Source organism: Sciurus carolinensis, chromosome 1, assembly GCF_902686445.1.
Source record: "Sciurus carolinensis chromosome 1, mSciCar1.2, whole genome shotgun sequence".
Lineage (NCBI taxonomy): Eukaryota > Metazoa > Chordata > Mammalia > Rodentia > Sciuridae > Sciurus > Sciurus carolinensis.
Window position 1 is genome coordinate 448,385 of NC_062213.1, and position 27,520 is coordinate 475,904.

At 45.9% G+C, this 27,520-nt stretch overlaps 1 protein-coding gene across 9 annotated transcripts; it reads left to right on the forward strand.

Annotated features, from left to right (window-relative positions):
• Znf250 (zinc finger protein 250) lies at positions 1-26,179 on the forward strand. Of its 9 annotated transcripts, none has more exons than XM_047567622.1 (7): positions 9-91; positions 7,447-7,503; positions 7,676-7,737; positions 7,973-8,099; positions 8,293-8,406; positions 10,342-10,401; positions 23,792-26,179. In XM_047567622.1, exons 3-7 carry the CDS (start codon positions 7,696-7,698, stop codon positions 25,093-25,095), a joined length of 1,647 nt encoding a protein of 548 aa, XP_047423578.1. In that variant the 5' UTR covers positions 9-91; positions 7,447-7,503; positions 7,676-7,695; the 3' UTR covers positions 25,096-26,179. The 9 variants fall into 9 exon arrangements, with proteins under 9 accessions (XP_047423567.1, XP_047423578.1, XP_047423582.1 ...); XM_047567626.1 differs by having other exon boundaries at positions 54-107; XM_047567580.1 differs by adding an exon at positions 5,195-5,495 and having other exon boundaries at positions 56-91; positions 7,447-7,737.
• The last annotated feature ends 1,341 nt before the right edge of the window (positions 26,180-27,520 follow it).

Sequence of the window (27,520 nt, forward strand, 5' to 3'; positions counted from 1 at the left end):
CCAGGATTGGCGGCTGCGCAGACGGGGCGGCACGGCCCCTTTGTCTGAGGGCGCTGCGGGCGACCGGTGGTCGCGCAAGGGCTCGGGGACGGTGAGTGGGGCCGCAGGTCGGTGCCTGGTAGGACCCTCTTCCCCGTGGACGCCTGAACTGGGAGTCCTCACATCGGTGCTGGCCCCGCTCCCACGGGCGCGCGGTAGCGCTCACGGACCGAGGCCGCGCCCTCCCCCCGCCCGGCCCCCGGCTCGCCACGCCCCTCCCCCACCCCTCCCTCCGACCCTCCGGGCCCCTCTTCCCCACCCTTCCCGGGGCCCCCTCCCTCCCGGCCCCTCACCCTCGGAACCCCTCCGCCCGGGGCCTTGCGCCTCAGCAGCCCCAGTCCGAGTCCGGGAGCGGCGGGGGCGTCCCAAAACTCAGAAACGAAGCGGGTGTTTGTATGTTTGCGGGGACCGGGTCTCGCGGGGTTGCCTCGAATTCCTGAGTCCAAGCTTCCTCCCGCCTCAACCTTCCGACTAGCTGGGCCGCAGGCGCCGCCCCCGCTCCGGGCTGGAAGCCCGAGGTTTCTCGGTTAAGGGTGCGACTGAGCGACCGCGCGCAGCGCCGCGCCGCACCCGAGCGCCGCAGGCCTGGGCGAGACGCCTGCCGGTGGCTGCGAGGACGAGCCCCAGGCGCTTCTTCCCGAATGTCTCACCCCCCACTCTTTTATTTAACCCGATCTGTTACTTTGTAAGAGCCCTCTATTAGTGGATGAGACGGATTTTTTTGGTAACAAAACACTTCATTATTGGCATTTAAATTTTGTAATAGAAAATGAAATGCAATAATTTCTTTACGCAGCACATTGGAAAAATAATTCTCTTCCCAGCACCCTGCCAAGACGTAGAGGTGGCATTGGAGAGTTTCGTACCTACCCTTCCCGAGTATTCGGTGCAGTGACGTCTGCCGGCCTTCGAGCCCACGCCTTTTTCTATTGCTAACTAGGAGCGGAGCTCGGAAGCTCCACTGGCTCGCCTGCAGGGTGGGTGCTTCCTGCTCCCGCAGTTGGCCGCAGTTGGGAACTGGCCCGCAGGTCCCTTGCGTTGGCGTGGCGCACCGGGGCTTCTCGAGGTGATCCGAGAAGAGGGGTTCCGGCAGGTCAGAGCGTTGCAAACCATGTTCTCGCCGTGTGGGGGCCTGTTCCTGCGTTTTTGCCGTGGGGACTTTGAATACCCATTCTCGGTAATTGGTGAGGTTGAGGTTGAAATGGCTTCATTTGTTTTTTAGCCATTTGTATTTCGTTTGTGATTTGCCAGTTCGTATTTTCTTACATGTTGAAAACTCACCCCGAGTGTCTTTTAACTAGAATTAAGATATTTTGTTCTGGTTTTAGTGATGACGGTGGTGGTGTGGTTTTTGAGGTAGAAGAGGTTAAGTTTGTAACGGTCACATATCTTTAAGGTTTTTGGGCTTGGTACCATGTTTTAAAGGCCTTTTCCTATTCCAAGATGATGATGATGATGATGATGATGATGATGATTTAATTGTAGATGGACACAGTACCTTTATCTTTTTGTGGTGCTGCAGATCGAACCCAGTGCATGACATATGCTAGGCCAGCACTCTACCACTCAAGATTATTTTTTAAATAATCTCTTGTTTTTCCTCTGGTACTAGTAAAATGTGGAGTCCAGTTGTTTTGATTTTTTTGTTTTTTTTTGTTTTTGTTTTTTTTAATTTTAGGTGTGAGTGAGCTTGGAATCTAGCTTCATTTTTTTTTCCCTGTAAATCAAGCGTTACTAACACTGTCCACCAACTATTGAATAATGTATTTTTGCATTGATTTAAAAAACCACCTTTGTCATGTACCAAATTCTTCCCTGCGTTTTGGGCCATTTCTGTAGTTTCTGGTGACTTTGAGGTGCACACAGGTTTGGTTTACAAGCCACCTGTCTGTTGGTCTCTGCACCCCAAGCTTTCTGCATTGATATTTTGCTTAAAAAGGCCCTTCCTGCAGAAAATTAAAAAAAAAAATTCCTTTATGCTTTGATATTTTGCTTAAAAAGGCCCTTCCTGCAGAAAATTTAAAAAAAATTTTTTCTTTATGCTTCTTCAAACTCTTTCTTGATGTAGTTGTACAATTTTAACTCTTAATCATTACTCTAATGGATTCATTAGCTTTTCAGTAGATGATGTGATTTTTTTCTGTTTAAAATCTCTTTGTTTTTACTTCATGGTTGGTTGTTGAGTGTTATGAAATTTTTAATTTTTCCCAAAATATTCAACCCGTCATCCTAGCACCTTTAGTGAATTGTCCTTCCTCCAGCAGTTTGTCTCCTCACCACACTTAAACACCTGCTCTACTCTGTTCCTGAGCTGCCCATTCTCCTGAGGCCCTTGTGGCTCTTGTCACTATGACCCTGTGACAGGGCTCACTCCACCCCCAGCTGGTGAACCCTGCCACACTACCTTCACCCCCGGAAGAAGCTTGTCAGTTGTGAGTGCAGTTCATAAAGTAACACCACTGCAATTTATGTTCTGTCCTTATTTTTGAGACCTGGTATATGTGTCTTTCCGATTGTCGTTTGTTGTTTGTGAGGTTTTGTAGTTTTCTTCATACGAATTCTGCACTTTTGGGGTTTTGGTGGTACTAGGGATTGAACCCACGGACATCCTATCACTGAACCACATCCCCAGCCTGTTTATTTTTTAGTTTGAGACAAGGTCTCACTAAGTTACTGAGTCTCACCTGGAACTTGCCATCCTCCTGCCTGAGCCTCCCAAGTCACTGGGATTAGAGGCATGCACCACTGCATCAGGCCTGAATCTACACACTTCTAAAATTTAAGCTTGTTTGTCGTTGGTATTTGTCAATAGAATCTGGCATTTTCCTTCATTTCTTTGACCACTGGTGTATAGGAAAGCTACCAGTTTGGATACATCACTCTGATGGTGTTTTCTGGGAAGGTTGCAGGAATTGTGCTTAGCAGTGTTTTACTTTGCACTCACAGGTGACTAGGAATCTGCCTCATCAGAAGGTGCCTTCATCTTGCAGGGCCAGGGCATGGAGATGAAAGAAACTGTTGCAAGAAGCCCAGGGAGTGAGAAAGGGAGAGTAGTGGCTCTGGGGGAGATCCTGTTCCCTTACCCCAATCCAAGAGACTGGGAATGTTTCTGTCCCACCCTGCCTCTGTAAATAGGGTCCTCTGGAAGGACAGGTGCATGCTGCTCTGTCACATCAAGACCTTCAGGAATTCCAAAAGGAATCACTGATTGCTAGGCTTAGCTTATAAAACAAACATATGTGTGTCTATGCAAACCTCACAGTCTGTGCTTTTCATGCCATGGGTGTCCCTTCTTAGTTCCTGTGCTTGGAATCCTGCCTGGCCATGATCATAGGGGCAGACCATGGACTACTCTGCTGGGCCTCCCTCTGGCTTGCTGGTGAAACAGGAAGAGATGGTGTGAGAGCTGAGTGGGACATTGCCCTCCGAGGGGGGAAAGGGCTACAGCTCCCTGAAGAAGGTCATAAAGTCAGAACAGCTTCCTGGGAGTTGAACTGGGGACTGGAAGGACTTCTGAGCAGAGGACAATCGGGGTATTTCCCTAGGAAGGCAGATGGAGAGGATAGACAGATGTAGGAGAGCCATGAGACATCCAAAAGGTGGTCACAAGTGTGGTCAGGATGAGTATGGATGGTAGAATAGGAATTGCTGTGAGAGAATGAAGAGGAGAGGAGGCTGTGTAGGTTTATAGACCACGCCAGGATACAAGCTGGTGAGTACTGCACTCTGGGTCAGTGGCACTGTGGCTCCCCCTTGGTATTGGCACACAAGCAGCATCTCCTGTGTCAGGCTCACAGACCTGGAGACCTGCTTGGGGGCCCCGGATGTGGTTCCTTTGTTGTCCATCATTGGACCCTCACCCAGTTGTAGTCAGGGCTACATGTGAATGACTTGTGCCTTCTGCCAGGTTTCCAGGAAAGCAAATCTGGGCTTTCACTGAAGGCCACATTCTCATGCAGACCAAGTGGTGTACAGGAAAGCTACCAATTTGGACACATCACTGCCAGGGTCCAGCCTTAGCTGTGGTTGGGGGTCCTAGGTGGATGGGGAGGCATCAGCATGGTGGAGAAGCAGCAGACAGAGACACCAAGTGTTCTAGGCTGAATTTCATTTATTCAAAATCATTGAGCATTAATATACTGTAATATACTTAGCTCAAAAAACACACTTGAGATTTTCATCTAAGGAAATGATTTGCAGAAGCAGGAAGTTTTCAGACATTAAGATTGTATCATAGTTACAGAGAGGAGTTTCAAAATTATCTCATAGTTAACTATTTTAACAATATTTTTGCTTATGAGTACATTCTATAATTATTAACAAAAGAAATCAGCCTTTAGGCAATACTAGTTCCTTATGCTAATTATTCCCTGGTTAATAGTAGACTAAAATTATATTTTGACCTTTAAGGTGTTAGACATAAGAAGGTAGAAATCATATCTGTGGTTAATCTATATCATTTTTATTACCTAAAGGCAGGTAAAGACAGCACTTTCTGAACCAGCTATTAATCTGTCTAATGAGAGCTCTTTTTTGCTCTTTTGTCTTAAGCACCATCCAGGACCAGAACGTCCTAGCCTTTCCATAAACCCAAGTGTTTGAGCATTAACCCATCTACTGTTTCTTCTAACTATCCACTGTCCTTCATTATATACACCTGTATAAGGGAGAGGAGGATCAGTCGGTGGTGGCCAGGTGGTTTTCCTTTTATTCTGTATGCAACATTTGGAGGTCCCTGTACTGTGGGGACCATGGGTTTTTGTTTTTGTATAACTGGAGCCACATGAGGAACGGCTGGAGTTGTTATTTGCGGTGCTGATAAAGCTGCTTGTCTTGCTTATCCATGAATATTCCATTACTTATATTAGGGGGCATATCTCTTCCGATTTCACATAACAGAGATCCATTACATTTTATTTTGTATTCCAATACAGTAGAATTTCCCTGGGGATTATATGCTGTTTCTCAAAGTCAAAGAGACTTGTGATTATTAACAGTAGTCCAAGAAAAGCAATCACACATAGGAGTATGCCATGTCTATGATTTCCAGGAGGGTGATAGCCGTGCAACATCCTCTGTTCCAACAGAACCATGTCATGTGCTGGAATGGTGGAAAACAGACGTGGCACATCACTCTTATCATGTTCTCTCGAAGGGACACATCTGAGAAGGCCCAACTGAGCGTGGTGCCCAGGAGACCAGTTGTGTCCCTGCTGCCAACAGTAGACAAGGACTTGGCCACATGGAGATCAAAGGAGACACCGACCAGGGCTGTTCAGGATGGCAGAGGCTATGACTGTGACAACTGCTCCCCTGAGAAGAGGAAAGGATTGGAGACTACTTGGGGAGGGTCTGCTCCATGGGTGGTGGCTGGACCAGGGTGTGTTCCCTGGGAGGATAGTTAAATGACGAGAGATGCAGATCTCTGCTGGTGCAGGATGTCATGGAAACAGCAGGTATGACAGGAGACAAGGCATGCTACTACTACTTGAGGACAGGCAGGTGTCAGGAAGGTGAGCCAAAGGGTGGGAGGCAGAGCAGTGAGGCTGGTTTATGATCACACTCAATCTTTACCTAATTCACAACTGGTTATCAAGTATCCATCTGGAGACAGGCAAGTTACTAAATTAACCATGCATTCATTCCCACTGAACTGAAATTTACTGCTTGTCATTTTCTTTTTCTTTTTTTTGTTTGTTTTTTTGTTCTGGTTTTTTTGGTACCAGGAATTGAACCCAGGGGTCCTTAATGACCGAGCTACAACCCCAGTGCTTTTATGTTTTATTTTGAGACAGGGCCTCACTAAATTGCTGAGTCTGGCTTTGAACTTGTGATCCTCCTGCCTCAGCCTCTCAAGCCTCTGGGATTACAGGGGTGTACCACCACACCCATGCTTTTCACCTTTTAAATCCAACTTATGCCTGTGTTTGGCTCCATCTGTCCCTTGTAGGCCATTCTCTGGTTTGACTGCAGCATCTTCCCATCACTGGCTCTGATACCTGGCCACTTGGGTGCCCACCACATACGTGCTGCCCACTCTTTTGAATTCTATTCTTCTGTTCTCTAGCATCTGTTCATGTGAATTCTAAGGCAGTTTCATGAAAAGACTCCTTTTGTAGTTTTAGGTAGAATTGCATTATAGTTGCACCCACAGAAACTTGAGCATTTGGAGAACCTCAGAATGGGGAGACTGGAAGTCAGCCTATCTCTCCAACTGTCTCCCTGTCCTGTGCCTCAGGCAGGAGCTGTTAGTTTATTGTGGGTCTTCCTGATGATTGTCTATTCAGAGATGTATGTGTATTGGACATTCATAAAGACAATGGGGAATGATAGCCCATGACTCCTACCCGGTGTCTTGAAGAGACATGTTTGTCATGGTGCCAGCTGAGCCCACTACAGATGCTTGAGATGATTGATTGTATGGGTTTTTTTTTTTTTTTTTTTGGTTTTGGTTTTGGGTTTTTGGTACTGAGGATTGGTACAGAGGTACTCTACCACTGAGCTACATCTCCAGCCCTTTTTATTTTATTTAGAGACAGGGTCTCCCTAAGTTGGTGAGGCTGGCCTCAAATATGCAGTCCTCCTGCTTCAGCCCCTGAGTGGCTGGGATCACAGGTGTGGGGCACTGTTGATTGTGCTCTTATACAACATTTCTGGTGTATGCTCTGCCTTTGCTCACAGGCTGGGCTCTGAGTCACTTCACAGACCCCCCTCAATGCTCCAGAAGACCACCTGTCCTCTGTCAGACCAGCCATGTCAGGAGACCTCTCAGTCCCAGCTTTCCCTAGCCACTGGGATGAGTTGGACACTTCTATTTACTTTGTCCTATTGCATCCCCAGCACCGACCCAGCCTCAGGCTTCTCCTCACGTGATGGTGAGGTCTCAGACTAGATCCCTGGGTCACTCTGGACTCAGTTCACCCAGAACAACCACTGCTCATACTTCTACTGCCTATACCCTGGCCGAGCCACAGGTTGAGAGCCCCTGCCTTATCGGAGCATGAGGATCACCAGAGGATGTTTAGGAGTGACTAAGGATCTATGGGTTGGAGTCTCCATAGTACTGTGAACCTTGAGCAAGACCACCTAGTTTCACACTAGTGGCTGAACCCCTCCTTTTTGGGAGGGTACTTGAGGAGGCAGCCTGGCCTAATACTTGCACATGACCAGTGTACCTTGGGTGTAGAACATGCAGGGCCCTGGTGAGCTGGCATCCTCTGGCTCAACAGTATTGCGGGTACAGTCCAGAGTCCTCACTGGCTCCCCTGCATAGGTGTGACCATGAGGACTCCAGGGGCTTGGGTAATGAAGGCCCAGGACCCTGAGCCCTTAGTGGGCAGCAGGTCCCCTGTATCTGAAACTCAGAGACGCTTGGCACTTGCTAACTGGGATCTTCTGGACCCATAGCCAAAGAGCCTGGACAGACTCCTGTGCTGTGGATCAGAGTGCTGGCACGGAGGACTGGTGAGAGGGAACAGCAGGCCCGTGGTGGGTGCAGTTCCTTGGGTGTCACCTCTGCATGCTCGTCACTCACTGCATGAGATCCAGAAACCCCTGGGACTCCCCGAAGGAAGTTGGGGCAAGGCCTGGCCCCTCCCACAGACCCACAGGAGCCTCCGATTTCTGTCATCCTCAGAGGCCCCAAGAAACAAGGTGATGGCAACTGCCAAGCTCCTGCCACTGCCAACAGAACCCCAGGTAAGTTGTCCCTAAGGCCTGTGTAGTGTCCCTGGCCAAAGCCCCTATGGTTCCTTCCATGCCTAGGGACCCTGTGGCACCCTGAGTGTCACTGCATCCCCTGAGCTTATGGCTTCTTCCTGTCAACTTTACCCTGGCTCACGGGGCCTCACACTCAGCTGCCTGGGGCATGCACCCACAACCCCATCCTAGACATCAGGATTTGGTCTTACTCCAAGAACCCCTGTTGTTCCAGGCCAAGGTAACCTTTGAGGATGTGGCCGTGCTCCTCTCTCAGGAGGAATGGGACCGCTTGGGCCCTGCACAGAGGGGCCTCTACCGAAACGTGATGATGGAGACCTATGGAAACGTGGTCTCACTGGGTAAGGCCACCAACACACCTCGTCTGTGGGACTGTGTGCAAGATTGGTGGGGGCTCGGAGCAAGCTCTGAGAGTGTTCAGCTGCAGCAGGAGGTCAGTCCTGTCCATCCTCATGTCCCCAAAGGTGGCATAGGTGGGGTGGGGGTGTGTTTGGGTAGATGTTGTATAAATAGGGCTTCCCTCCCCTTGTGCAGGACTTCCAGGATCCAAGCCCAATGTCATCTCCCAACTGGAAAGAGGGGAAGACCCATGGGTCCTGGATGGGCAGGGGGCCAAGGAGAGCCAGGGCCTATGGAACGGCTACTCAGGTAAGTGAGGGGAGCTGGCCCTTCCTTCACTGAAGGCTGGGCCTGTGGGTTATAATGGGCTGTCAGGCCTCACACCAGGGACCGCCAGACAGTGGTCCATGGCAGGAAGTAGGTATAGTGGTGAATCTAGACCTGGTGATACAGAGCGTGCAGCAGGGATGAGCCAGGCAGAGGCAAGAGCAGGCCATGGGTGAATTTTTGTCCCTGCTCAGAGAGACAAAAACTGGTTCACCAAGGCTGGTTCATCCTAATAGGACTTTCAGGCTTTGAGGATTACCTGATTGCTTTAGAAAAGAGCAAAGTATCCTAAATGGTGAAGGACTGAACTTGCTGTTAGAGCTCAGGTGCCAGACAAAAGACCCCACTCCCATGTTCCATGTGAAATGAAGCAGAATAAAACAACAAAACTTTAATAATTAGAAAGGAAAAAGAAAAGTGTCATTTGAAGTTAATACAATTTCCAAGTTAGAAAAAGATAGATTAGAATTCATAAGAGAAACTTAACAGTATTACTAGATATAAAATCATTTGTATTTCTATTCATGAGCAACAAACAAAAGCATAATTTTTAAGACAAAAATATTTATAATAGCATCAGAAATTAATGTATCCTGGAATTAATCTAACAAAAGATATGTAAGACCTTTAAGAGAAAATGGAGTCAGGTTTGATGGCCCAGGCCTGTGATCCCAGCAACTCGAGAGCTGAGGCAAAAGGATCGCAAGTTTGAGGCCATTCTGAGCAATTTAGCGCGACCCTGTCTCTAAATAAAAAAGGACTGTGGATATATATTAGAGCACTCCTGGGTTCTATCTCCAGCACCGGAATGAATAACGAAAGGAGGGGCTAGGGAGATAGCTCAGTTGGTAGAGTGTTTGCCTTGCAAGCACAAGGCCCTGGGTTCAATCCCCAGCACCGCAAAAAAATAAATAAATAAATAAAATAAAATAAAATAGTTGCTGCTGGGAAAAAAAAAAAAATAACGAAAGGAAGGAAGGGAGGGAGGGAGGAAGGAAAGAAGGAAGGAAGGAAGGAAGAAAAACATAGATTATAGATGGAGACAGGTCCAGACCCAAAGGCTGTGTTCACAGTTAGGTAGGTGACGAACCTCTGACTGAAAGATGGCATCTGAGTCTTGTGAAAACTGCAGTCAGCATGTCCTGCCAGGATGTACCCCTCTTGAGGCAGGAAGGTTGGCTCAGGCTGGTTGGTCAGCTTCAGCATCTCAAGTGTGGCTATTTTCCCCTTGAAAATTGCTCCTTGTTTTTAAAGAAAGTGTGGGCAGGGGCCCAGTGTTCCAGACAATCTGCCTCTTAGAAGCCTTCAAAACCAGACATGCTCAGAGGAGCAGTGGGCGTAACGCCTTCACAGGAGCATGATTTTCCAGTAACTGAGAACTAGAGGGCACAATATTATATCATGGAAATCTTGCACAGAACTTACTTCTTGAGACAGGTTCTCCCTATGTTGTCCAGGCTGGTCTTGAACTCCTGGGCCCAAGCAGTCCTTTGCTTTGCCTTCCAAGTAGCTGGGACTACAGGCTAGGGCCTGAGCTTTGCTCACAATTTCACACTGTCTGGTAACCACACCCATGGGAGGCAGAAAAACATAGAATGTTTTGCATCCATTGCCAAACCAGACCTGTTGAACATGGAGGTGCCTATGCTCTTGCCTGATGGAGACCTTCTACCCTTTCTGAGCAACGTTTGAGTTTCATGACTGAAAAACTAAGATTTTCCAAGAGCACAAAAGCACCTGGTCACTCTGCCTCTGGCCCAGGACAGAGAAGAAGATGGGACTGAGTCAGTTCTAGATAACGATGGGCATAGACAACAGAAGCCTTGTGCCCCTGCTGGTTTTCACTTGTAACAGCAGTAGGAACACTTTCCTTTTTTGAAGTAATGTTGTCAGCTCAACTCCCTGTTCCTTTTACAGACAACCTCAAATGTGACCGCACTGCAGTCAGTGTGCAGGACAGCTTATCTTGTCCATGGGGTAAGTGTATTTCTGATCTTTTTAATTCAGTGCAATTCCTGGGGTGTTAATGCTCATGTGTCACCAGAATGTGACGAGATTCCCCAGGGTGCTGTGCAGTTTGTTAAACAACTCACACACAAGGAAAGGTTTCTCCTAATCAAGCGTTACTTGTTTCAGTGGAATCTCTTTTTCCCCCTTTATATTTTGTCACACTGAAAACATACTTTCCTGCTCTATACTTAAAACCACAACTAAAAACACCATTCTAAAAGGGGGTGTAGTTGGCTCTGCGCAAGGTACAGGGCAGGGACCACTGTCACCAGCCTTCACAGCAGCTTGAGTGTGTCTCACAAGAAGTTACGTGATGCTTTTAAGCCATAGATGATTGAATGACTTCCCTGCAGTTAATTTACTATGAAAGTCATCTTGCTCATCTTGTTGCTCTGGCAGCAGAAACCATCCATTCAGGAAAACAAATAATATAATAGTGATACTGTCAATGCAAATGATTCTTTCTATGGCCTACAGGCTTTTTTCTGTGAAGATGGGCCTTGTGGGGGGGGGGGGGGACTAAAACTAGCCTGTCAGTTTAAGGAACGTATAGCATAACTTTTTAAAAAATAAGATTCATTAAAAATCTTACTTACTGGGCTGGGGAGATACCTCAGCTGGTAGAGTGCTTGCCTTGCAAGCACAAGAGCCTGAGTTCAATCCCCAGTACTGCAAAAAAAAAAAAAATCTTATTTACTGTAGTGGCTTCAGGAGGCTGAAGCAGGAGGATCACAAGTTCAAAGCCAGCCTCAGCAACTTAGCAAGACCCTGTCTCAAAATAAAAAAGACAAAGGGCTGGGATTTACTTCAGTGGTTGTTCAATCACTGATACAAAAAAAAAAAAAAAAAATCAATGACTGAATTTTGATTTTTTTTTTATTAAATGAAGATCCTATTAAATCCTCAGTTTCAGTTTATAAGTAGGTGCACACTTACACAAATTGCTCTGAAGGAAATAAAAAGACATAGAAATACCCAATAAGAAAAGTGGAAACAACACTTGAACAAGTTCCTGAGAGAGAAGGAACTCCAGAGGAGAACATGCAGATTGGAGAACATGTTCAGCCTCACGAGCCCTCATAAAATGGAAACTGAAGCCATTTCTATCCACCATGTTGCGCCTTCAGAACGGAACCATGGGATTCAGAAAGGAGCCATGGGAAGCTGTGGCAGCAGCAGGTGTGTGAGGATGAGAGCAGATCCTGGACCTGTCAGTCCACGCAGCCACCTTGGAAAACAGCGTGGCATTTTCTTTGTTCATTCGTTTGTTTTTAGAAAAAGGAAAAATGTTTTATTGCTTTGCCAGCAAAGGAGAAACACAGAGACTCCTGGCTGTGGTGTTTTTTTGTTTTGTTTTGTTTTGTTTTGTTGTACCAGGGATTGAACCCAGGGGTGCTTAACCACTGAACCGCATTCTCAACGCTTTTTTTAAATTTTTTTTTTTTTTTTTTTTTTTTTAAACAGAGTCTCACTAAGTTGCTTAGGGCCTCAATAAGTTGCTGAGGCTGCCCTTGAATTTGAGATCCTTCTGCCTCAGCCTCCTGAGCCACTGGGATTACAAGTGTGTGCAACTGCTCCCACGAGTTTGGCATTATCTAATGGAATTGAAAGTATGAAGAATCCTTATGTTCCTCACTCCCACCCCTGCATGCATAATAAGTACCAGGAAACAGGAATCTTTGTAGAAGCATGCTTCATGATGAAAAGGACTAAAAATCACCCAAATGTCCATTAACCGTAGAATAGAAAAACTGGCATTTTAATATAATGAAATATACCACAGTGAAAATGATTGAATAACTGCTACCAGAAAAATTTTTGATGCATCTCAGAAGCATAATTTTGAGAACAGAAGGCAAGTTGCAGAAGACCGTGCACCATGGAATTATAAAAAGCTCTTTCTTAAAGTAAAAAGAGCTGGGGATGAGGCTCAGTGGTTAAGCATCCCTGAGTTCAATCCCCAGTACCAAAAAAGAATGTAGAGCTTGACAGACACAGTGGCTCTGGAAGCTAAAGCAGGAGGGTCACAAGGTTCTGTTCTTGTTTTTGTTTGGTACTGGGGATTGAACCCAGTGGTGCTTTCCCACTGAGCCACACCACCAGCCCTTTTTTATATTTTACCTAGAGACAAGGTCTCACTAAGTTGCTCAGAGCCTTGTTAAATTGCTTAGACTGGTTTTGAACTTGCAGTCTTCCTGCTTCAGCTTCCTGAGCTACTGGGCTTATAGGTGTGTGCCCCCACATCTGGCAGGAGGATCACAAATTTAAGGCCAGCCTGAGCAATGTAGGAAGACCCTATCTTTGTTTTTGTTCATTTGTTGTTGTTGTTGTTTTTCCTTTGTGCTGGAGATTGAACCCAGGGCCTTTCACATGCTAGGTAAACACTCTTCCACTGAGCTACATCCCCAGCCCTACAAACCTCTATTTCAAAATAAAAAATAGGGGGAATATAGGTCAGTGGTAGAGTCCTGGGTTCGATTCCCAGTACCACAAAAAAGAGGGGGAAAGAGAGGAAGGAAGGAAGAAAAGTCTTTTAAATCTGGAAGTAGAGGTCAGAGATCAAAAGCATGAAATGCCCATTACTGTCTTGAGATGGAAGGTACCTTGTGACACTGAATACCTGTGACATAGACAATAAGGAGTCATCTTGGGCCACAAGCTGCAAGGAGCCAAATTTTGCCAACAAAAAGAATGAACTTGGAAATAGATTTATCCCCTAAGCCTCCACACAAGAACTGAGACTGGCCAGTGCTTTGTTTCAGCCCAGTGATACCCTGAGCAGAGAACCCAGCCATGCCATGTAGAATCTGACCTACTACCAACCTACCAATTTACCAACCTACCAATTGTAGGTTGGTAAATGGGCTTGTTTTAAGCTGCTAATTTTCTGGTAATTTGTCATAAGCTGTAACAAACTAATACAGTGCCCAGTGTTCACCTAAGGCTGGGAATACTACATGTTCCCAACCACAGTGCAAAAACAGTTTATAGGGCATTAGAGTACTAAGGAAGGTCTTGCCTCAGTTGTGGGGGAAAACAGCTCCCAGCAGTATCTGGTCTCACCTAACAAAGCTTATAAATGCAAGCCCCAAAAGAATATTCTATCCAAGTAATGTAACCACGTAATGGAATAAAGGTCAATAATATTTATAGAAGTACAGAAATACTCAGCTGCAAGCAAGGTAATTCATGATGTTTAGCATTTAGTCAAAAATAATTAGACATGCAGAAAAGCAAGGAAATATAACTGAAAAATTGGTCGAGTGAAGCTGACCAGAAATGACACAGATAATAGAGGACCAGGGCATTGAAACAAAATTAATATATATATCCTATGTTGAAGGAACTAGAGGAAGTATTGAACCTATTAAGTAGAGGCATGGAGGATATTACAACAGGCCAGATTTTAAATTCTGGAGGTGAAATGATGAGATGAAAAATTTCCTGGTTGGAATCAGTGGCACATTAGACATTGCATAGGGGACCTGGAGACAAGCAGTAGACTTTATCTAAAAGGACAGAAGATTAAAAAAAAAAAAAAAAGGCCAGTGAGCTGTGGGACAGCCAGGAGTGGCCTGACGTATGTGTCAACTGGAACCAACAATGTAGGGCCGAGAGGATCAGAAAAAGTCTTTGAAGAGATAATGTTTGAAATTTTTTCAGATTCAATGAAAGCTGTACACCCACAGGTCCAAGAAGCCCAGTGAGCCCTGGGCACAATAAACATGAAGAAGAAAATTACATTAAACCACATCATAATCAAATTATTCAAAACCCGTGATAGAGGAAGATTTTAAAGCAGCCAGAGGAAAATAGGTTGCACACAGAGGAGTAAGAATGGCAACTACTTTCTTGTTAGAAACAAGTGAGAAGACAGTAGAATGCCTTTAAAGACCTGAAGGGGAAAAACACCAGCTGGAATTTTATTTCCAGGAAAAATACCTTTAAAAAAGTCAGGGCATAAATAAAAGAGTGTATCATCAGAGGACCTGGACTACATGGAATGTTAAAAGATCTACTCATGAGGCAGAAATGCCTATCAACACACTGGAGCCAAGGGCCCTGCAGTGGTAACTGTGGGCAAACAGGATGTTTTATTCTAATTTGATCCCTTTCAAAAAGTGACTGCTTACCCAAAAACAGTATGTTTTGGAGTTTATAACATGCAGAAGTAAAATCTGTGCAACATAACAGACTGGAAGGGAGCACATGTCAGTAGAGAGTCGTAAGGTCTTAGGTGGAATGTGCTGCTGGAAAGCGACTGGTGAGTTAAAGATGTGCACCAGGAACCCTAAGAATGCTAAGAAATTTAAAAGGAGTTATGAACCAGGGAAGGTGGTGCAGGCCTGTAGTCAGGAGACAGGTGGGAGGATCACTTGAGCCCAGAAGTTGAAGGCTAGCCTGGGCAACATAGCTGAGAACTAAAATAGTTAGTTAAAATAGAATAAGGAACAGGGAGCAAGGCCACAACAACGATGTGCTTAACTAAACCATGTGAATGATCACATGGTGTAAACACTCAAAAAGTGAGAGTGTCAACCTGGGTGAGGGGAAGGAAGGAAAGACCAAGCTGCCTGCTGCTTGTAAGGAAAATACACCTCAGGTAAGTTAGAAGTGAAGAAAGATTGACTGGAGTGTATCTAGTAGTGTGCATGAGACCCTGCGTTCAATCCCTAGCACTAATGAAAAGAAAGCTGAATGACTTTTGACATCAAAGATTTCAGAATGAGCCGGATGTGGCAATGCACGCCTATAATCCCAGCGACTTGGGAGGCTGAGGCAGGAGGATTGCAAGTTCAAAGCCAGCCTCAGCAATGGCAAGGCACTAAGCAATGTGAAATCCTGTCTCTAAATAAAATACAAAATAGGGCTGGGCATGTGGCTCAGTGGTCAAGTGTCCCCGAATTCAATCCGCAGTACCAAAAAAAAAAAAAAAAAAAAAGACTCCAGAACAAAGAAAACTAATAATGATAAAGAAAAAAAAAAAAAAGGCTTTGTAAAGAGAGTAACTAATCAAGAGGACATAACAGTAATATATACAAAACAAAATCCATGAAACAAAAACTGATGAAACTGCAAGGAAAAATTGACAAGCCACATTTGCCATTAGAGATTTCAACCCCCTTCTCTTGAAAAGTGAACAGGATCCGTAGGAAGATGACCAGAGTCTAGTGCAGTTGGACAAGACCTCAGCAGCCTGGTGATGACAGTCGCTGAAAGGCCAGCCCACAACTGCAGAAAACATACCCTTTCCAACTGCACATTTACTAAGATAGAAAATAGGGTGAGCTAAAAACAAAGTCCTATGAAATTTAAGTCATCACACCAAGTATCTTCACTGACCTAAAATAGAATTAAGTTAGAAATCTGTATCAGAATGATCTATGAAAAACCCAAAAATATTTGGAAATTAAGTAACATACTTCTAAATAACTCAAGGTAAAGGTCAAATTAAAAGAAAAATTTTAACTGAATAAAAATGAAAACATATCAAAATTTGTGATATGCCGCTAGTGCAGTACTTGGGTCTTTTATGACCTGTGTTGGAAAAGTTAAAAGTTGTTAAGTCTAAAACTGTAACAATTGAATTTTTTTTTAAGACAGCTGCATGTCCAGGCTGGACTTGAACTTGCAATTCTTCAGCCTCCACCTCCTGAGTAACTGGGATGACGGGTGTGATCTTGTTTTTGTTTTGGGACAGGCTTTTGCCATGTTGCGTTAGGCTAATCTTGATCACCTAGGCTCTAGTGATCCTCCCGCCTCAGCTTCCTGAGTAGCTGGGACTACAATCCTAGCAACTTGAGAGGCTGAGGCGGGAGGATCACAGATTCAAAGCCAGCCTTGGCAACTTGATGAGACTGTTTGAAAAATTTAATTTTGAAACCATTCAAATTTTTTTAATTTTATTTATTTATTTTTTAGTTATTTACCTTCATTTTATTTTTATGTGGCACTAAGAATCAAACCCAGTGCCTCACACATGGTAGGCAAGTATTCTACCACTGAGCTACAACCCCAGCCCAGACAGTTTAGTTTAGTTTTTTTTTTTTTTTTTTCGGTACCGGGGATTTGAACCCAGGGCCTTGTGCTTGGGAGGCAAGCACTCAACCAACTGAGCTATATCCCCAGCCCAACAGTTTAAATTTAAAAAGGGCTAAGAATGTAGCTCAGTGGTAGAGTGCCTGTGAGTTCAACCCCTGGTACAAAAACAAACAAACAAACAAATAAATAAATAAATGACATGTTAGATTATTAGTCAAAAGTATAAAATATGCAAGTTCATACTGATGAATACATTTATTGCATAATAAATACCCTAGGGGGAAGAAGTGATTTTATAGAATTCCAAGGAAGATGTAATATAGATGGGTAGGTGGCCCCTCTCCAGGGTAGACTAGACTCAGTAACTTCTATCCAAAGAACAGCATATGAGAGACAGAAAATGAGGGGCATTCTAGAAAATACAGAGCTGATAAGGGAAGAATGAAAGACCATCACAGAGGAGACTGAAGAGACATTATAGCTAAATACAGTTGGTACTTAAAAACACTGAAATCCAAATAAAGTCTGAGGTATGATTAATAGTGCTAGACTAATGTTGCTTTCCCAGTTGTGACAAAAGTACCTGGGAAATGTAAGATGTAGCAGTGGGGGAGACTGGGTGAGGGACATAGGCAATTCTCTATGACTTCACAACTCTGTCAATTTAGATTGATTCTGAACTAAAAACCTTATTTTTTAAAAAATCGTAATTCACAATATTAATAGAATTAATAAGAACTACATAGGAACATATCAACTATGGAAAGAAAAGCATTTCACAAAGTCCAACACCCATTCCTGACCAAAGTTCAGCAAAGGAGGCATGGAAAGGCCAGTCCTCAGCTTCTTCAGAGACATCTGAGAAGTATCCACGCCTGCGGTCAGGCTCACTGGTGGAAGACGGACTGTGTCTGTCCAGCAGTGTCCTGGAAGTTCTGCCAGCACACAGGGGAAGATGGCAGCTGGCAGCCAGGCTGTAGAGGAAAGAGCAAAGTGGCCTGTATGGCAACCCTGTGACAGTCTACATGGAAAGTCCTATGAAACACACACAGTGGTCAGTAGAGTGAGCGAGCCTTGCAGATGTGCCGGACACACAAAAATCAATCACTTTCATCCACGCCCACAGTGAACAGGCCATCTTGAAATTAAAACAACAGCATCATAAAACAGAAAATACTAATGGGGGGGTGGGAGGGGTTAGGGTTAGGGTTAGGGTTGGGAGGGGGGCAAGAATGGAGGAAGGAAGGACTGCATAGAGGGAAAAAGGGTGGGGGAAGGGAAAAAATAACGAATCAAACAACATTACCCTATGTAAATTTATGATTACACAAATGGTATGCCTTTACTCCATGTACAAACAGAGAAACAAGTATCCCATTTGTTTACAATAAAAAAGTAAAAAATATATATATATAATATATAAATATATATAAAATAATTATTAAAAAAAAAAAAAACAGAAAATACGTAGGAATAAGTCTGACCAGAAGTGTTGGGAGACCACAGTGAGAGCCCCAAAATATTGCCGAGATAAAGTAAGTTTAAAATGTATCACATTCATAAATCAAAAGATTTGTTAAGATATCATCCCCAATTTGATGTTTAGATCCAGTGCAAGATAAGTCAAAATTACAGAAGGATTTTGGGTACACATTGATTCCAAAATTCACATGGAAATGCTACGTATCTTGAAGCATCAACAGCTTTGTAAAAACTTGGGGGATGTGCAGTACCTAACTCCAGGATTTATTATAAAGCTATGCCAATGAAGACAGTATAGTATTGGCCACAAAACAGAACATTGCAAGCAGTGGGTCAGAACAGAGAATGCTGAAATAGATTAGCACAGTCAGAAAAATATTTTTTTACACAGGAGCAAAAGGCAGGTCAGTGGAGAAAGGATATTCTTTTCAATAAATCCTGTTGGATATCCACATGCCAAAAATAATAATAAATTTTTTATTCATAACCTTGTACCATAAGAATTAACCCAAAATGGTTCATAGAGCTAAACATTAAATCTAAAACTCTAAAATTTGAAGAAACCATAGAATAAAATCATTTTTAACTCTTGGTTAGGCAAAGATTTATTAAGTCACCAAAAGCACAATTATTTTAAAAATTAATGTTATTTCCAAACTAAGAATTTTTTGAGGCTGAGGCAGGAAGATCACATTCAAGGCCAGCCTCAGCAACTTGAAACCCTAAGCAAATTAGCAAGACTTTGTCTCAAAATTTAAAAAGGGCTGGGGATGTGGCTCAATGGTAAAGTGCCCCTGGGTTCAATCCCCAGTACAAAAAAAAAAAAAAAAAAAAAAAAAAAACCCTTGTTATTAGAACATCTTCACTTTGAAAAACACTGTTAATCGCATGAAAAGACATTCCAGAAGACAATATTATAAAAGCAAGAAGTTAATATTGGGATATCAGTTGCCTTTAAGGATCAGGAAATAGGGTTCATGGTACAGAAGGACACGGAAGGTGTTCAAAAAAGTGTCAACATTCTCTTTCTTAAGTAGATTGTGGGTATGTGGGGGTGTTTTGTGTTCATTTTGTTATTAACCTTTTTGTTTTGTTGAGATGGGGCTCGCTGTGTTGCTCAGTCTGGTTTCAAACTCATGAGCCCAACTGATCCTTCCACCTCAGCCTCCTGCGTCACCAAGATTACAAGCAGGTGCCACCACACCCAGCAGTTGTAGGCCAGGGATATAGTCCAGAGGTAGAGCACATGCCTAGCATGTGTGAAACCCTACATTTGAAAAATAAAAAAAAAAAATTAAGATTTAATTCATATGCCATACAATTCACTCAAAGTATATAATTAAATGGTTTCTGGTATGTTCCGAGTATATGGCCATCACCACAATCTACTTTGGAAAACTTTATCACCCCCAGGAGAAACCTTAGACCTTCTGCTTGCTCCTCTCGGATCTAGCCAGCCCTGTCCTCTCCTTTCAGTCTGATTCTGGACATTTCACATAAATAAAACAACATGTGTTTTTTCATGCCTGCTTGTTACTTGGCAACCTCCATGGTTCCTCCATATAGTGTTTCTGATGCTTCATTGTGTGGCTCCATATTTTATCTGTCCATCCATCAGTTATTAATATTAGAGCTTTTCCAAAGTCCTTATACTTGTAATTTGAAAGCTGTTCTTTGTGTCTATTTGCTTTAAGTGGAATTGCCATTAAATGGTACCAGCACAACGTCCTGGGCTTACAGATAAGCCGTCTCTCAGGTTTGGGGAAGGAGATAAGGAGAGCTGCGTGGAGAGAGGGCATTTGCAGGATGTCTTGAGGGCCTGTGCATGCTCAAGTGGAACAGGGGGACATGGCAGTTGGGATAGCCAGACTGGTTGAAGCGTTGAAGGACACCAGGGATGATGTCCTGACCCAGACCCAGAGATGGAGGCAGGTGGTGGAAAGGTAGTCCACAGGTGGACCAGGAGTGGAAACTGGAAAAACAAATGTGAGCTGATTGTGCCACCACTTTGCCCTAGTCAGAGGCAGCCTTCAAAAATTCCATGTCTGGTTCTAGAAGGAGTTCTTTTGATCTTAGAAGCCACTGCTGTGGAATTTCCATGGCCTGCTTTACCTTTCAAGTTCCAGCAGTACGTGGGAGTGTGCCACCCTGGAGGTGCACGCAGTGGTCGCGGAAGGGTAGCCTGCATCCAGATGCCTGCTCACGCCTCACCCAAGCCCCACCTCTAAACAGGGATGATGGTGGTTTCCTCCCAGGAGTGTGGTCTGGTTGGCAGCAACAGGTACAATGCAGAATCTGAAGGGTGTGGGCCAGGGCCCTTCCCAAGGAAGGAGCTGCTAGGTCATCACTGCCTCTGGGAGGTTTTTCTGCTTAGCTCTGGATCCCGTGAGCTTGTCCCTGGGCCTGCTGCTACCTGGTAGCTTCTGCCATCACTCTTCAACACCTGCTGTCTGAAAGCCTTTATTCCAGCCATAGTAACTCTGTAAGAATTAAATCCAGTTCTCATGAGAAATCCTCATTGAGATTCTGGTACTCCATTGGACCATTCACCTTGAATATAATTGTTGACACCCTTGAATTCAAATCTTCCTTTTTGACTGTTTTCTGATGGTTCCATCTGCTCTTTGCTTTTTATCCTACTTTTATGCCTGCTTTGATGTTGAGGAGTTTTATGATTATTGAATAATTTTATATTTGCTATTTGCTTATTTAATCTCTTTTTTTAAAAAAAGATGCTTAGTGGTTGCTTTGCAGTTTATAATAGAATGGGTCCTTGGCATCTGTGGGTTTTGCATCAACAGATTTAGCCAACTGCATACTGAAAATATTTGGAAAAAAATAGCTTCTCTGTTGTACATGTACAAACTTTATTCCTTCTCATTAATCCCTAAGCAACACAGTGTAAGAACAGTTTATATAGTACATTGTAGAAGGTATTGCAAGCCCTCCAGAGATGATTTAAAGAATACAGGAGGAGGTGGACAGATTATATACAAATCCTATCCCATTTTATAGAAGGGGATTAACATCTCTGATGTTGGTGTGGGGGCTGTTCACAGATGCGAAGGGACAACAATATCTCCAGTCATTGTCTGACCTCAAAAGGTGTTTACCACTTTACATGTAAGAATCTTGCAGCAGTGTACTTCTGCCTTGGTCCACTCAGGCCATTTCAAAACACTATAGATGGAATAGCTTAACCATCAGCAATTCCTCACAGTTCAAAGGCTGGGAAGTCCAGGATCTGGGTACCAGCCAATTTGGTCATTTCTGGTGAGGGGCCAGCTGGCTGCAGACAGCCACCTTCCAGCAGTGTGCAGAGAGCACAAGCTGTGGTGTCTTGTAAAAGCACCAATTCCCTGGCAAGGGCCCCCTCCTGCCTGGATCCAGCTGGGATCATCTCCCAGTACTATCACATGGGAACATAAATAGTCCCTAAGAACTTCCGTATTCCTTCCCTCTAAACTCTGTGATATTAGCATGTTTTATTCTTTAGTGTTCTGAGTTTCTTTTGGAATGATATAGGACTGTTCTCAGTCTTTTATATTCACCTGTTTTTAAAATGGCTATCATTTTAACCATCTCTAGAAATCTTCATTTCTTTTCGTAAGTCCAAGCTTTTATCAGGCATATATCTTCTATCTGAATAAAATTTTTTGGTACTGGCGATTGAACCCAGGGATACTTAGCCACTGAAGCACATACCCAGCCCTTTTTATTTTTTTTTAATTTTGAGACAGGATCTTGCTAAATTGCTGAGGCTGGCTTTGAACTTGCAATCCTCCTTCCTGGGGCTCCCAAGCTATTAGGATTACTCCTGATGCATCACTGCTCCCAGCCCCAACCCTTTTTATTTTTTATTTTGCAACAGTGTCTCACTGAGTTGCCCAGGCTGGCCTTAAACTCACAATTTTCCTGCCTCAGCCACCATAGCTGGGATTGCAGGTGTGTGCCATCACACTCAGCTCTTTCTTAGTTTTTAATCCCTCTGCTGAAATTCCCCATCTGGTCGTGCATGTTAATCCAACCATAATCCATATGGTTATCTCTAAGTCAGTTTTTAAAATTGCTTTAACTTTTGTTGTTTTTTGTGTTCTTTTTTTCTTTCTGGGTATCCCACGATTTTTTACTGAATGCCAACATGTGTGGAAATGTGGGCTCTCCTGCTGGGCAGCCAGTGTGTAAGCTGGTCAGTCCAACCAGGAGCAGACTAGGTGTGAATTTTGTTGTCGTGATTACTTTGCATGTGCCACCAGAGTGCAGCTCCTCTGGCATTTCCTGGAGCACAGGGTAGGGGCCATCAGTCTTCCATAGACACCAGCACCCCAGAGAGGGTCCCTCTGCTCTTGCCCCATCCTAGTCATAGCCTCTGTTACCTGTCACCCAGGGCTTGCTCACCTCAGGGGTGGGGAACAAGGGGACTGTGCTCACCTGTCCCACCTTCAGTCTGCAGGTGCTGGGTCTTTGGGTCTTGGGCAAGACCTTCATGACCCTCCCTGTGCCTAGCTGTGGGAGACCATGATCATCTCCTACCCTGTTTTTCTTTTCTCTTCTCCCAGCCACAGTGACGATTACCAGTACTCTAGGTAGACAGGTTTCCTTTGCTCCCTGTGACTTCTGGCTTGCTCCATGAAGAAGGGTCAGGCAGGTGTGCACCCTTCCCTCCTCCAGTCCTGAACCCCCTGGGAGACTTTCTCATGAGTGCCTTGGGGGGATCTATAGACAAGAACCTTAAGGGACCATGGAGCAGAACCACGGGGACCATGGAGTAAAGCCCTGCATCGTGGTCCCTGGGGTTCTCCAGCAGCTCACTGAAGCATTCTCCTTGCCCACCTGTGTGATGGCCCCATCTCACCTCTTCTCTACAGGGCAGGGTAGTGCACATGTCCCAGGGTCTTCTTTCCATGGGGCACCTGTCTCAGATCCTCAGCTGGTCAACTGACATGTACCCTCAGCTCTCATGGGTTCAGGAAAAGAAGGGGTTTTGTAGGTGATCTGGCATCTTCCAGTTGTTGGGATGCAAGTGAGGCTCTTTCCAGCCTTCTTCCTCCAGGAAAAACAGTCGTGATGATAGCAAAGCAGCGTATTTCACAGCATAAAGTAAAGATGATCAAATGAATTCAGGAACATGCAGCTAGAGTTGTCCGTGTAGCCACATGACTCCACAGAGTTAGGTCTGGTGAGTACCCAGGTGAGGGGGTGGTGAGAGGACAGTCAGCTGGAGTTTCAGCAGGGAACTGTGGGGAGTGGTCTGGATGCTGGTGCAGGAAAGGAGGAAGACAAGGAATTGGAAGAGTGACCTGAGTCCCGAATGCCTGGCAGCTGCAGGAGGGCTTGCTCTTAGAGCACTGTCCAGAAGAGAGGTCTGGCTGAGCTGACCCAGCCTGGTTGGCAGTGGAGCGTCTTCATTGTTGGTAGGATAGCTCTGCCCAAGAAAGTGTAGCGGAGCAGGTTGGTTGGCCCAAAGTGGCACCCCCTGCAGGGAGGCAGGGTCCGGGCAGCACCAGGTCATGCCTCACTGAGGTGCCCACGGCACTCTGCAGGATTGCCAACCTCACTCAAGGTCCACTGTCAGCCAGGCTGGGGCCTGTGGAAATGTAATCTTGCAATTTCTCCAGCAGAGAAGTGACCTTCACCAGAAAGCCAGCCTCAGGGTTGCATTGTGCAGTTTTTTTTTCGTTTTGTTTTGTTTTGTTTTAGTTTGGGTTTTTTTTTTTTTTCGGGTGCTGGGGATCGAACCCAGGAGCACTCTACCGACTGAGCTGTCTCCCCAGCCCCGCATTGTGCAGTTTTGAGAAGTGTTGACATTGTCATTTTGGATTTGCTGTTTCAGAATGGAAAACAAAGGAAGAGAACCAAAATACAGATTGGCCCCTAAAGCCATTAATCTCAGATGCTGTTACTGTGCATCTGGGGAAAGCATCGCCAGGGAGCACCACTCAAGAACCTCCTGACCCAGAGCGGAGCTTCTGCCTGCGTCCAAGCCCTGTCAGTCCCCGCGAGCCTCGGGTCCTGAATCCCAGCGAGGCACCCGGTGGAGAGAGGCCTTACATGTGCATCGAGTGTGGGAAGTGCTTCGGGAGGAGCTCCCATCTCCTTCAGCACCAGCGGATCCACACAGGCGAGAAGCCCTACGTGTGCGGCGTATGTGGGAAGGCCTTCAGCCAGAGCTCAGTCCTCAGTAAGCACAGGAGGATCCACACTGGCGAGAAACCCTATGAGTGTAACGAGTGTGGAAAAGCCTTCCGAGTGAGCTCGGACCTTGCTCAGCACCACAAGATCCACACGGGAGAGAAGCCTCACGAATGTGCGGAGTGTCGGAAGGCCTTCACCCAGCTCTCGCACCTCATCCAGCACCAGCGGATCCACACGGGGGAGAGGCCCTACGTGTGCCCACTGTGTGGGAAGGCCTTCAACCACAGCACCGTGCTGCGCAGCCACCAGAGGGTGCACACCGGGGAGAAGCCTCACCGCTGCAGCGAGTGCGGGAAGACCTTCAGCGTGAAGAGGACGCTGCTGCAGCACCAGCGGGTGCACACCGGAGAGAAGCCCTACACCTGCAGCGAGTGCGGGAAGGCCTTCAGCGACCGCTCGGTCCTCATTCAGCACCACAACGTGCACACGGGGGAAAAGCCCTACGAGTGCGGCGAGTGCGGCAAGGCCTTCAGCCACCGCTCCACCCTCATGAACCACGAGCGGATCCACTCGGAGGAGAAGCCTTACGCTTGCTACGAGTGCGGCAAGGCCTTCGTGCAGCACTCCCACCTGATCCAGCACCAGAGGGTGCACACCGGGGAGAAGCCCTACGTGTGCGGCGAGTGTGGGCACGCCTTCAGCGCACGCCGCTCTCTCATTCAGCACGAGCGGATCCACACTGGGGAGAAGCCCTTCCAGTGCACCGAGTGCAGCAAGGCCTTCAGCCTGAAGGCCACCCTGATCGTGCACCTGCGGACCCACACCGGCGAGAAGCCCTACGAGTGCAGCAGCTGCGGGAAGGCCTTCAGCCAGTACTCGGTGCTCATCCAGCACCAGCGCATCCACACAGGGGAGAAGCCCTACGAGTGTGGGCAGTGTGGGCGTGCCTTCAACCAGCACGGCCACCTGATCCAGCACCAGAAGGTGCATGGGAAGCTGTGAGCCTGGGGCAGCGGCTCCCTCAGGGTTCAGAGCCACAAGACCTTTGCCGGGAGAAGCAGGGGCCTTTTCCTCCTGTGGAAAAGCTGCAGAACGTGTGCCTCGTTTCCTCAGCGCCTGAAGTCGTGTCAAAGGATGACCATGCAATCATCGTGAGGTCTGGGTAAAGGCAGCCATGATTCCTCGTTTCTTCAACATTGGACAGTTCGTTTGAAAGAAGTAACTAAAGGAAGTTAAAGCAAAGGATTGTCCCGAAAGATTCCCTTACATTCCCAGTGAGGCTCTTTCTCTTAGGGGGTGGTATGCCTTTCCCAAAGAGTGAACCAGTTAGCTGTGACACTTAGAACCATGGATTGTTTTCAGTATTCTTTTGAAACACAGAAGTGCTGTGTGCATAAAGTGATATACAATAGATTGTCATCAAGTATCACATGACATCGCTGAAAATTCTAAGTGTGGAAATACCTGTGTGTATGAAGAGAAGTCTAAAGATTCATTCATGATAAGTGATGTAAATTCTGAAAACTTTTATCTGGTGCTTTAACTTATTCAAGACCAGAAGGAATATCCTGACACTTTAGTAAAAATGCAACTAAAAAATGGGTATTTCCTCAAACCTGTCCTCATGACCTACATACTCCGCATGACAGAAATTCTGGATCTCTGGGACCTGTTAGGGCCCAAGCAAGAAAATATTGCTAAAAAGACGATTCCTTGGTGCATGTTGTTTTGTTTTGTTTTGTTTTGTTTTGTTTTGTTTTGTTTTGTTGGTCCCAAGAGTTGAACCCAGGGGTACTCACTCCCTGAGCTGCATCCTCAGACCATTTTATTTTGTATTGTGAGACAGGGTCTTGCTGAGCTGCTTGGGGCCTCAGCCTCCCATGGTGCACCACTACACCCGGCAGCGCATACTTGAGAACAAAATTCTCAGACTCTTTTACTAGCTCTAATAGTCATTCCTGTACTCCGGTTGTTTGTTTGTTGTGTGTGTGTGTGTTGTTGTTGTTGTTAACTCCTGGTTCAAGAGAGTCCAGTATCCATTGCCTGTGATAATTTGGTTCATTCATGATTAAATGTTCGTTCAGAATTATTTGCTCAGTTTTTAAGGGTATAGGCCTTATATCTGAGCTTATATCAGAGTCATTTCTAGTAGTATCTGGCTGTAAATGAAACCAAGGTACGAGACTCGAGCCACTTCAAACCTAAACGTGTTAGCGCCTGATGGAGGTGCATCCCTTCTTCCTCTTGGGAGAGGAGAGTAGCCCTGGGGTGTTGGTCCTCAGTAGTCGGTGTGACCCAGAGCTGGTAAGAGAGCCCCCGACCAAGGCCTTGGCTGGAGCAGGGGGCGAGTCACAGCCAAGCTGCTGCCTGGGCGGGAGCTGACCGCAGAGAAGAGTGGCGCCGAGTATCACTCCGCGAGGAGAGCTGAGTTCGGCGCCTCCCTGCAGAAAGGAAAGGCGTCCGCGGTGGTGTCATTTCAGCGGGGCGAAATTCCAGAGAGTTGGGAGCACTGAGATAGATGAGTTCCCCACAGGACTCAGGTCCCTGAAGGGAGCCAGCAGAATGGGGGCCGCTGGGCACCGTGTCATAGAGCGGGCAAGGTCACCACCCAGAAGCTGGAATCAATGCGTTCTTACTTCAGGGAGGAGCTGAGCTCACTGAGGTGTGACCTGGGGCCAAGATGACATCTTCAGGGGCGAAAGTGAGTGCCATCGAACTCCGCCAAGCTGCGCTCTTCAAAGGACACTTGAGAGGGAGGCCACGCTGAACAGGAACTGAGGCCACTGAGAGAGCGTAAGACCGCTGGTGGAGGGAGGCTGCCAGCCCTCACTAGGAGGGTCCACAGCCAGGGTCTGTCTCGGTGGTTGCTGGTCAGAGCCACCACTACTCGGGCCACGGTTGCCGATCATGCAGAAAGGCAAAGTCATGTGCCAATCAGGGTGAGAATAAGAGCTCGATTAAATTCAGTGTGAGATTCGTGTAGGAAGACTACATGTCAAAAATAGAAACAAAGGCTTTAACTGAAGTTACACAGCACAGATTGCTGAACCCTCCAGTAGCCGTGGGGTCCAGGGAAACCTTTCTACAGTGCAGAGTTTGCTTTCCAGCGTTCTTAGGCAAAGCATGCTCCACGTCTTTCTCCTGTTCTTGCTGGCAGACCGCCTTTGCTACACCCAGGTGCAGGCCCTGGTGTCCATGGAGCTGGGAAGTGGGCATCAGTGCCCCTCCTGGAGGTGATTGCCATTCACCTCCACACACGGCCACCTGGAACACACGGGCAGCTGCCTCTGGAGCTTGGGCTGCCTGCATGTGGTGGCCATCCTCTTGGCCTTTACCTCCCCACTACTTGTCCCTTGTAACTACCATTCCATTCTTATTTTGAATTTTTTTTTGTTCAGAACTCTACAGTTTATGCATTTGAATCTTT